Source organism: Alosa alosa, chromosome 2, assembly GCF_017589495.1.
Source record: "Alosa alosa isolate M-15738 ecotype Scorff River chromosome 2, AALO_Geno_1.1, whole genome shotgun sequence".
NCBI lineage: Eukaryota > Metazoa > Chordata > Actinopteri > Clupeiformes > Clupeidae > Alosa > Alosa alosa.
In genome coordinates, this window is record NC_063190.1 from 20,555,340 (window position 1) to 20,567,576 (window position 12,237).

At 45.3% G+C, this 12,237-nt stretch overlaps 1 protein-coding gene across 1 annotated transcript in view; it reads left to right on the forward strand.

Moving 5' to 3' along the window:
* The first annotated feature begins 857 nt into the window (after nucleotides 1-857).
* The window catches only part of LOC125290943 (neuronal migration protein doublecortin-like), a 33,031-nt gene continuing 21,651 nt past the window's right edge, over nucleotides 858-12,237 (forward strand). The window contains 4 exon segments of the mRNA XM_048237403.1: nucleotides 858-938; nucleotides 5,544-5,760; nucleotides 5,763-6,042; nucleotides 8,974-9,317. Coding sequence (XP_048093360.1) covers nucleotides 5,626-5,760; nucleotides 5,763-6,042; nucleotides 8,974-9,317 — 759 coding nt within the window. The 5' untranslated portion in view covers nucleotides 858-938; nucleotides 5,544-5,625.

The following is a 12,237-nucleotide window of genomic DNA, read 5'->3' on the forward strand; positions in this document are numbered from 1 at the left end:
CCCACCCACACACACACACACAAAACATCACTTGCCCATATGCAGATATTGGCAGCCTGGTGTTCACACACACACACACACACACACACAGACTGAGAGCAGCCCTTTGTGGTTTTGCAAGCTCTGCTTAAAGAGCTTTACCTGCATTAGAGAGGGGAGATTAAACTCAGTGGGTATTGGAACAAAGTGTGTGTGTGTGTTTGTGTGTTGTGTGTGTGTATGAGAGAGAGAGAGAGAGAGAATGTGTGTGTGTGTGCGAAAGAGATAAAGTGTGTGTGTGTGTGTGTGTGTGTGTGTGTGTATGTTCATTGTAAGTGGTGCAACAGGAGACCTCTTGTCATCATTGTGGAACCTTTAAATGCCTTGATCTCCTGCTCTTAGCAGCTCAGCACGTTGTTCAAGCAGCACCTTGTAAAGCAGGAGAGGAATTAAGACACAGGCCCCACGGGGTCACATCACACACCAAGCAGACCCTGTCATAGAGTAGAATGTAAAATAAAGTACAGTAGCCTATATGTAGTACTCTTTGGCTCCACATTGGACTCTGTCCAGCGAAGTTCTGTTCTGACCTTGTGAAACCAGTACGAAACGTTGCCTACAACACCCCTATGGTATGGGTTAATCAGTATGACATCAACTCTGTCTCTCCTCAGAAAGTGGGTGCTTGTTTATAGCAAACGGTATGTTCTTCTAACCGCCGGGACTAACGGCGGCTTTAGGGTCGCGGATGGACTACAGGCTGCATTCGATAGAGAGAGCGCGGGGGAGAGAGAAATTCCAGACAAAAGGCGCATGCCGGCCGTGCGTTTTGTGGGCGCGTCTACGCCCCCCCCCTCTCTCTCTCGTTCACTCGCTGTCTCTCTCGGTCACACACTCGTCCCCACATCCACGCGCACTCCCGCACCCTCCCTCTGCTCGGCACAGCGCTCACTGCGTCGGTAAGTAAACGCACTGGTCATTTTGAACAATGAACAAATCTGACTTGCCACAACGTTTTGTTCGTGTCATCTAAGTTTATAGCAGGGTATGTTCTTTAAGTGTAATCCTAGAGATGTCAGGTTGATAATTGTTGTAGATGTGTTAATTGCCGTTCGAAAAAGACAGCAATGTTGTCTCATAATAGAAAATATTTGAGTAAAAAAGAAAAAAAAACAAATGTTCGTTTTCTTAAAACACGATTTTGGGTAGCCAAGATGTGGAGAGTGTTAAGAAAGAAGAAACGAGCGAACGAGCAGGTGGTTGAAAGCTACGCCCTGGTCTCCGTTTTTGCCCACTCTCCTCACTGTTAAAAAAAAAACCCAATAGATGTCTTATGCCGTAGGTGTGTGTGTGTGCATGTGGATGTGGGGGCGCGGTAACATGCCGGTTTAGCCAAATGTATTCCTCTGTACCCCGCAAATGCAGTTGGGCACAACGAAGCAGCAATGCGTTAATGTATTTAAAATCTATTATAAATAGACTTAAATAACATTTTTTCTGAGATACAGTTAATTAACAAAGAAGTAGCTATGGTGAGGATAACAGAGAGCGAGGGAAAGCGCAGAATGGATATGAGATTCCGCAGTTTTCTTTCTTTCTCTGCCAGCCGATTGCTGTCTGAATACAATGAAACATGCGCCTCGAGATGAGGGAGAACGGGGGATAGAGAGCAGATGAGATGGAGAGAGAGACAGAAAGACAAGGAGGAACAGGGAATCCTGTCAAGGTTTTTCAGCCACGCTTCTTTTGTGTCCCCTGCAGAAGGAGGTGTGTGTGTGTGTGTGTGTGTGTGTGTGTGTGTGTGTGTGTGTGTGTGTGCGTGTGTGTGTGTGTGTGTGTGTGAATGGGCTATGCAGCAAATGCTGGTCATTAGGTGTGGTCTCAGAATCCTCTCTTAAAATAGTCTGGACACATTGGAGTGCGCTGCTGGCCACTACAGCTGTATATTCTGCTGGTGACGTCATGATGCATTTGTGGTCATTTGCTGTGATGGTATCATGAACTGTAAGAGTAGCACTGCTAAGTAATAATTAATCAATGTGTGTGTGTGTGTTCGGTTACACTATCACTGTTCAACACTAATCAGGAAGAAAGGCAAGAGTGTATTCCAACAATGGAACTGTAACAGTGATCTCTGTGTTTGTGTGTGTGTGTGTGTGTGTGTGTGTGTGTGTGTGTGTGTGTGTGTGTGTGTGTGTGAAGATTATTTAAAGGGACAGAAGACATCTATTAGTGCCAGAAGGCACACATCACAGAACAATAAGATCTCTCTCTCTTGTTCTCTCTCTCTGTTGGGTGAAGGGGTGTGCAGGTCAATTAAGTGGTCATTTCCGTGAACAGATGGAGTTCCGCATGTGTGTGTGTGTGGCGTGGGGGTGGGGGTTATTTTAGATTGATGGCTGGTTGTTTTCAGTTTGACTGCGTGTGTTAGTCGCAGATACACACGAGACTTAAGGGACTTGTGAGTTTGTGTGTGTTGGGGCGGGGGACTATAAAGCATAAAGGATGTGTATGTGTGTGTGTGTGTGTGTGTGTGTGTGTGTGTGTGTGTGTGTATGTGTGTGTGTGTGTGTGTGTGTGTGTGTGTCTGAGAGAGAGAGAGAGAGAGATAATGGAATGACATGAAGTCATAAATCACCATGCTTGCAAAAAACACACACACACACACACACACACGTTTTTTGTGTGGATCACTGTGCTTCTTCATGGTTTTTGTGTGTGTGTTCACGTCTGCTTCATCTGTGTGTGTGTGTGTGTGTGTGTGTGTGTGTGTGTGTGTGTGTGTGTGTGTGTGTGTGTGTGTGTGTGTGTGTGTGTGTGTGTGTGTGTTTAAAAAGCTTGGATATGACAAGTGCTGCAGACAGATAAAGATTGCAACAAACAAGGAGGACAGAGAGAAGCTAGTTAGAATGTAGAGGCCCGTATCTACCTCTCCTCTTCAGACCCCAACCAAGCAGCACAGCATGAACCTCTAACAGTTAAGGGTTAAGGGCCGTTCACACCAAGAACGATAACTATAATGACTATGACAAAAAAATAATTAGCTTGTGTGAATGACAACGTCCACACATAAACTATAATGATAACGACATGAAGAATCCATCAAATTTTAGCTACCACATACATTAACACGAGAAGAGACTTTCCTTATCGTTGGTCAGTGTGGAAGCTTTTATCATTATAGATTATAGTTATATGTTATATATAGTTATATTTTGTCTTTATAGTTAACAGCCTTTTTGTCTGAGCCTCTCTAACCCAGTGTGGAAAGGGTATATACTGTATATACTACTTTACTGCTACTAGTTTTCTACTTCAAAACAGGATAGGGTTAGGTGGGCATCTTTTTAGGTTAGGAGTCACCTGTTTAGACTGAGTTGGGTTAGAAGGCCATCTTTAAGGCTGAGGTAGGGTTGGGAAGTTACCTTTAAGGCCGAGGTAGGGCTAGGTGGTCACCTTTAAGGCCGAGGTAGGGTTGGGAAGTTACCTTTAAGGCTGAGGTAGGGTTAGGAGGTTACCTTTAAGGCTGAGTTAGGGTTAGGTGAGTCGGCAGTATGAGGGAGGGATGTGTGTCTGCATGCTACATCACCCCATGTGTGTGCAAATGAGTCAGTGGTGAATCATCAAAACATCAAAACACACACACACACACACACAGAGAGAGAGAGAGAGAGAGAGAGATGGTTAAACAGATGTGGTGGTTGTTAAATAATGCATTGGTGCTTCAATAATCAGAGATCAATAACATTGATTGGCTCTCAAGTGCTGCCATTATGTGACAGGTGTGTGTGTGTGTGTGTGTGTGTGTCTAAGTGTGTGTCCATTTCAGTGAGGGGATATAGAGATCGCTTGTGTGTCTGTGGTAGAGAGAGGGAAAGAGTGAGAGTGAAGGAAAGAAAGAGAGAGCAAAAGTGAGAAAGAGAGAGGGAAGGAGGGAGGGAGAGGGAAAGAGGGAGGGAAAAGAGAGTGAAAGTGAGAAAGAGAGAGGGAAGGAGGGAGGGAGAGGGAAAGAGAGAAAGTGGGAGAGAGGGAAATAAAGATAGAGGGAGAGAGAGTGAGAGGAAAAGAGAAAGAGAGAAGTAAAAGAGAGGTGTGTGTGTGTTGCGGGATCTTGCTGTGTTCCATTGTTGTGTGCTGTCATGACTTCTTGTCTGTGTGCATGTGGGGGAAGATGCAGCAGGGTAGCAGGCTTATCCATGTGTGTGTGTTTTAATAGTGTCTGTGTGTGTGTGTGTTTGTGTGTCTTTATAAAGCAGCAGATGTTTCTTATGAATAGAGTTTGGCAGGAGCATGTATGCACACACACACACACACACACAGAAAAGAGAGAGAGAGAGAGAGAGAGAGAGAGAGAGAGAGAGAATGCCCCTTGATTTTGAATACCTCCACTGGACTCTGACGAGAGTGGGAGGGGGCGAGCAAAAGAGAAACTCTAACAACCAATTACACATCCTTAGTAAGAGAGAGAGAGAGAGAGAGAGAGAGAGAGAAAGGATGAACGATACAGCAAGGAGATTAAATAGTCAGAGAGAAAAGAAAAGCAGCAGGAGAGAGAGAGATAGGGAGAGAGAGAGAGAAGGGAAAAGGAAAGGGAGAGAAAGGAGAGGAAAGAAATGAGAGAGATGGAAAGAGGTAGACAGACTCACTACCCAAGTGTCTGGTCACTATGGTAACGCTTGCTGGTGTCCAACTCTGTCTGGCCTTAGCCACCTTGCAAAAGACAGAGAGAGAGAGAGAGGGGAAAAAGAGGGTAAATGAGGGAAGGAGACAGAGAGGGAGGGAAAGAGAGGGGGAGATAGACAGACGCGTAGACAGACAGACACACACACACACACACACACACACACTGGCAGACAGACAGAAAGGGGAGGAGGAGAGGGGGAGGGAGCGAGCAGAGGAGAGGGGAGGAGGAGGAGAGGATGAGAGAAGGAGAAGAAAGGAGTAGGGGAGAATAGGTACTCAGACCTCACATTGTGCCACTTTCAGTAACAATGAGAATAAAGTTCCTTTCCTTCGGCAGTGTGTGTGTGTGTGTGTGTGTGTGTGTGTGTGTGTGTGTGTGTGTGTGTGTGTGTAATGCATGTCCACGGTTATGCATCTGTGTGTGCTGTGTGTGTGTGTGTGTGTGTGTGTGTGTGTGTGTGTGTGTGTGTGTGTGTGTAGTCGATACTTCAGGGTATCTAATTGATAGTGAAAGCTTCTCCTCTCTTCATTTCCAAAGCAAACTGATACTCTCCAGAGAAAGAGAGATAGAGAAGGAGAAAGGGATGCACAGAGAGATAGAGAGGGAGAGAGGGAGTGGGCGAGAGAGATGGACAGAGAGAGATAGAGAGGGAGAGATGGAGAGTATGGAAAAACAAATAGAGAGGGATGGAGAGAGATTGGGGGGGTATGAGAATGAAAGAGGCGGCGGCCATCTTGTGTGTTAGAGGAGTATAGCTTGTGTGTATGTAGTAGCTGGTATACTGTCGATGCATCTGGTTGGACTTGCCAGTGTCAGAAATGATGAAACTCTTGAGTTTAGCCATGAACTATTCTAATATTGTGTTTTGTTTTTCTTTCAGACCACAACAGCACAAATTCCCTGCCTTCCGCGGAACAACCAGCGTTCTTAATCGCTACGGAAACCACCCGCACTCTGTTGCCATGGAGCTCAACTTTGACAACGTCTCTTCCCCCCCCTCCTCCCCTACCAATGGCCATTTTGATGAGCGAGAGAAGCTGTCATCGCGGAAGCCAGGCACTAGCTCCTTTAGCAACCGCGCTAACGGCCTACCCAGCCAGCCCGCGACTCGGCCCACTGCAGCTTCTACCGTACGCGCACGCTGCAGACGCTCACCACTGAGAAACGCGCCAAGAAGGTGCGCTTCTACCGTAACGGGGACCGCTACTTCAAGGGGATCGTTTACGCAGTGGCTAACGACAGGTTCCGCACCTTTGAGGCCCTGCTAGCTGACCTGACCAGATCGCTAACGGATCACGCTAACCTGCCACAGGGTGTGCGCTACATCTTCACCGTCGATGGCAGCCTAAAGATCACCAGCCTGGAGGAGCTGGAGGAAGGTGTGTGTGTGTGTGTCTGTCTCTCTCTGTGTGTGTGTGTGTGTGTGTGTGTGTCTGTGTGCAGTCACTTCATATATCTATACACATACACCCATTCATTAGTAACCCTACCTATCTGTCTATACATCACTGACCCACTCAGTGTCTCCATGTCATCTACAGTACATATAAATCCATGCATGCAGCAATTACTAAATCCATCCATAAATCTATACATTTCCACACAAACAATGTCTAGACATAAAAAGGCTTGAAATATTTCACCTCGCAATGAATCTAGATTATACGAAAGTTTCACTTTTTGAAATAAATTAACTTTCCATTTTTTGAGATGCACCTCTATATTGCTGCCTGTGCTGTAAGCATCTTTAAACATTTTATATGTGTGTTTAGATGTGTGTATTTGATTCTTTGATTCTACATTACGATTTAAGTTTCATCAGGAATAAAAACAATTCTGAATGGTCCTCCAAATCTAAGCAGTACAAACATTTATTATAGGATTTACAGTTCAAGGCTAAAGGAAGTGAAACCTTTTCCAAATTAACACACAAACACACACACACACACACACACACAACATGTCTCCTGTGCTTGCTGACTGTATCCAGTGGTGTTTGTAAAACTGGACACTTCCTCTGGCCTGAGTACAGGCCAGTGATATGGTCGTTACCATAGACACAAGAAAATCAGGCCCAACAATTCTCTGTTTTAACAATGGAATTCATGATGGATGTGTTATTTTGGGCACACACATGCCACACAAGCACACACACAAACACACGCACATACATTCTTGAATTTCCCCTGGGGATCAATAAAGTATCTATCTATCTATCTATCTATCTATCTATCTATCTATCTATCTACATACACTCTCACATGCATGCTCTGAAACACACACACACACACACACACACACACACACTGAGGTGGTGAGATTTAAGAGATTGAAAGTGACACACATGACCCCACCTCTGCAGGTGGCCAGACTCTGTGTGTGTCTATGTCTGTCTGTTTCTCAGACTATGTCTGTGTGTGTGTGTGTGTGTGTGTTTGTGTGTTTCTCAGACTACTGTATGTCTGTGTGTGTGTTTCTCAGACTATGTCTGGGTGTGTGTGTGTGTGTGTGTGTGTGTGTTTGTGTGTTTCTCAGACTACTGTATGTCTGTGTGTGTGTTTCTCAGACTATGTCTGGGTGTTGTGTGTGTATGTATGTGAAGGCGTGTGTGTGCGTGCATGTGTGAGAGAAAGGAGTGCAGATGAGTGTATGTGTCTACATGCCTGTTTGAGTGGAATTGTGCCCTGTAGGGAATGTGTATACGTGTGTGTGTGTGTGTGTGTGTGTATGCTAGTCTTAATGTGTGTCTGGTGTTTGGAGCAGCCAGATTGTAATTTATTAGATGAAGGACAAATCTACTCAACACAGCAGGCAGATCTTGTGTGTGTGTTTGTGTGTGTGGAGTGCATGAACTTATATGGGCATGTGTGTGTGCCTGTTCTATGTGTCTTTGTAGGGGTTTGTCTGGCACCATATCTACTACTCTGTCTGTATAAGAGTGGGTACGTGTGTGTGTCCTGTGTGTGTATGTGTAAGTGCATTAGTCCTCTTATGTGCGTGTGTGTGTGTGTTTGTGTGTAAGTGCATTAGTCTGTTCCCTTATGTGTGTGTGTGTCCTGTGAATGTGTGTGTGTGTGTGTGTGTGTGTGTGTGTGGATAAAGACCACCAGGGGGTTGGATTATGCAAATGAGACAAGAGATTATTCAAGGATTTTAATTTGATGAGACTACAGTAGGTGTATGTGTGTGTGTGTCTGACCACCCAGGGTGAAAATTTGTGCAAAGCATTCTCTGACCTCTGATAGCAATCTGTAATCTAAAAAAAAAAATAAGAATGAAAAAGGTTTGGTTGTCTGTCCTTTATTTTCTCTGCAGTAGGAGAGTCTATGAGTGTGTGTGTGGGCAGGGAAAGAGTGATTGTGATACTGGAGGTCAGAAGGGGGTGATGGTGATGTCAGAAGGAGTGTTCATGATGTCAGAAGAGGTGATTGTGATGTCAAAGGGGGGTGATTATGAAGTCAGAAGGGTAGAGTGCGATGTCAAAGGGGGTGATGTGAGATCAAAGGTGGTGGTGTGTGAAATTTGGAGGTTTTTAGCTTTGTGTTGGAGGCTGCGGGACACAGCAGATCTCTCCAGTTAGTTGAGGGGCGTATCCACAGCAGATCTCTCCAGTTGAGAGTTATATCCACAGCTCCGTGCCCTTTCACAATCATTCACAGTCGCATCACTAACACAGGAATCCACAGACACAAGCACCACAACTAAATCTAAATCCTATTCTGCTCCCTAACATGGCACATGCTGTCTGTTGACTGCACACTACATTGTGGAGCAGGGGTCTCCTGTGTATGACACAGAATCTCTCCCACTGTCTATCTATTTTGGTATGCCAAAGAACTAACTCCCACTGTCTATCTATTTCTCTTTTTCTTCTCTCCTCTCCTCTATTTTCTTCTCTCCTCCTCTCCTCTCTTCTCTTCTCCTCTTCTTGCTACTCATTTCTCTCCTCCTCTCTTTTCTTTCTCTCCTCTCCTCTCTTCTCTTCTCCTCTTCTTGCTACTCATTTCTCTCCTCTCCTCTCTTTTTCTTCTCTCCTCTCCTCTATTTTTCTTTTTCTTCTCTCCTTCTCCTCTCTCATTTTCTTCTCTTCTTTTTCTTCTCTCCTCCTCTATTTTTTCTTCTCTCCTCTTCTTGCTACTCATTTCTCTCCTCTCCTCTCTTTTTCTTCTCTCCTCTCCTCTATTTTCTTCTCTTCTCCTCTCCTCTCTTTTCTTCTCTCCTCCTCTCCTCTCTTCTCTTCTCCTCTTCTTGCTACTCATTTCTCTCCTCTCTTCTCCTCTCCACTCCTCTCTTCTCCTCTCCTCCCCCAGGCGAGTCTTACGTGTGCTCCTCTGAAAACTACTACAAGCGTCTGGACTACACCAAGAATGTGAATCCCAACTGGTCAGTGAACGTGAAGGCGTCCTCCTCCAGCTCGGCCGCTAAGATGGCCGCGGCGTCCGGCGGCTCCTCTGTGTCACGTGAGTCGAAGGACTTCATCCGGCCCAAGCTGGTGACGGTGATGCGCAGTGGGTCGCGGCCGCGGAAGGCCGTGCGTGTGCTGCTCAACCGTAAGACTGCCCACTCCTTCGAGCAGGTGCTCACCGACATCACCGACGCCGTCAAACTGGAGAGTGGAGCTGTCAAGAAAGTTTACACACTGGATGGAAAACAGGTCAGACACACACACACACACACACACACACACACAAACACACACACACATACACAAATATATATACACACATACACACACACACACACACACACACACATATAAATATACATGTAACCCCTTCTTAACGGGTGTGCATGTTACCAGTTATAATAAACAAGCTATATTAAACAGTAGTGCAACAGGATCCTGAGGTCTCAGCGGAAGAATGGCAAGTTGGCTGAATATTCCTGAATACCATTAGGCTAACAATTAGGAGTAATGAAAGACAATAAATTCAATAGCGTGGTGCCTCCACTGGAAAAATACTACACTTACCTTAAAGCTTGTGTATACTGTAATGTATTCCTACAGAATTTAAATAACAAATGTGTAAATAATAATCAGACTAGTGGTGGTGAATGCATACAAAAGAATTGCCAATACACCCAGGATATAATGAAATATAATAAGGAAATATTTATTAATAATAATAGCCAAAATGGCTGCGATGAGGGTGAAACCAATGTTCACCCTGACTGGCTGCAACCGAACGTTAATGTTAACAGACAGTTAACGTCAACGGTTATAACGATTACCCTGTTAGCTTAGGCTAACTAGTTACCAGTGTGGAAAACAAACAATACAATATATGCAGACAATAATTCACTATGTAAACAGTAACACAGATAAACAATCACATGTAAACAGTATACAATTAGCAAACAAACCAACAACTCCTAAGCGCTTGCCGTTGGAGCTCGTTGGTGCACTCAATGAAGTCAGCTCCATGAGCTGAAGGCAGGGCAACAACCGCTGCGATGATGTCCGACTCGCCGGTCGCTCGAGGCAAAAACCCAGTGTGTGTGTGTGTGTATCAGTATAAGTGTAAATTTACTCACAACAGGTTTCCATTCCACTCGGTCGAACAAGCCGATGACTGTTGTGCGGGCACAGACGGGAGGCAAGCAGCTGCCTTGAGCTAGCCCAACGGTTCCTAAACTTTTTTCCCCGCGTACCACCACCTACATCCTGACTCGGCTTGCGTACCCCCACCATCCGACACATAAAAAAAGTAACACATTCTATTGACGCATTCCAGGCGTCATGTTTAATTAGCCGCCCTACATGACAACAAAATATGCAACTGGTCTATGAGCTCTCACACTAAAAAAAACAGTCTGGAGAACAACATTATGAAACACAAAGAACAAAGAGAACACAGGCTTAAGACTTCAAAAAAATATTTTTTAACACCTTTCCAACACTTTCCCTTTTCATCTCACGTACCCCCTAGTGGAAGCTAGCGTACCACCGGTGGTACACGTACCACAGTTTGGGAATCCCTGAGCTAGCTGATGTAGTTACCCGGTGACACCAGAGGCAGCAGGGTGGTCTGTCCTCCAGTGGGCACCGGCAGAAAAACGGTCCTTTGGAGGTGTAGCTCCGGTGGGCCCAGAACCGGAGGTAAACTCAGTCGTCCTTGAGAGGTCGGGTAGCTCCTGTGGGTCCAGCACCGGAGGTAATCGAGTTCCTCTCCAAAGCAGGAGATAGAGTCTAGCTAAGTCAGCTACCCAGGTCAGGATAGCGCCAGCGACTACTAAGTTAGCACAGGAGCTCTTGACAGTTAGAAGAGATCAGAGGAAACAGAGGAAACTAATACTAGGCGTCGAAGTTAGGAGTTGTGGGCCTAAGAACAACAGGTCAATGGTCTCCACAAAACCAGCAAGTAACAGACAGACAGCACTCTCTCTTCACACTCTAAACACGGACTAACGAGCCTGCTCCTCACAGAGGCAATTTTGCGGGCATTGACTGCTTATACAATTCAAATACAAACACGACAAACAAAGATATTTGATTGGTGCACATGGATACAGTAGAATATCATACAAACCACAGGAGCAAGTAAATTACAAAGCATTCTGGTACATGGAGTTAATTCATACAGTAAACAAAAGGGTAGTACTAGGTTATTAAGCATACTGAAATGTCGATTTGACAGGTGCTTACATACACATACTCACACACACATACACAGACAGGGAGGGAGAGAAAGAGGAGGGTGTGAGAGAGAGAGAGAGAAAGAGAGAGAGAGAGAAGAGGATGAGGAAGAATTTGGAGAGATAAAGAGAGGGGACAAATACAGATAATATGGGAGTAACCGCCTCCACCACTGCAGTTAGATCAGATCAAACAAAGCAGGTGGTTTTGCCATGCAACACAAATATCAACCACAGGACCACAAACAGCACACACAGACACACACACACACAAACACACACACACACACACACACACACATTTGAAAAGATAAAAAGATTAGCTACTAAATATGCTGCTTGTTGTCCAATATGAAAATCTGGAGTCAATATGAAATGGATGAAAAACTGGAAAGTTTCTGGTTTCAAGAGGATAGGCTCTTTATCAGTACTTCCTATCACTACTAGTCTCTCTCTCTCTCTCTCTCACGCATACACACCCACACACACGTACACATGTGTGTGTGTGTGTGTGTGTGTGTGTGTGTGTGTGTGTGTGTGTGTGTCGGTGGGGGCTAGATATTAGTTATTATAGGATCAAAGACATTTGACAGTCAAAGAGGCTTTGTATTTCACAGGTGTAAACACAGAGAGAGAGAGAGAAAGGGTGAGAGAGAGAAAGGAGAGATAGAAAGGAGAGAAAGGTGAGAGAAGAGGGGAGAAGAGAGAGAGAAGACAGAGGAAGAGAGACCTTGATGTCATCACAACTATGTAGAGACCTAAAGGCTGGATTCTTGCTAAAAGGGGCAGCCGTGGCCTACTGGTTAGCACTTCGGACTTGTGACCAGAGGGTTGCCGGTTCGAACCCCGACCAGTAGGCACGGCTGAAGTGCCCTTGAGCAAGGCACCTAACCCCTCACTGCTCCCTGAGTGCTGCTGTTGTTGCAGGCAGCTCACTG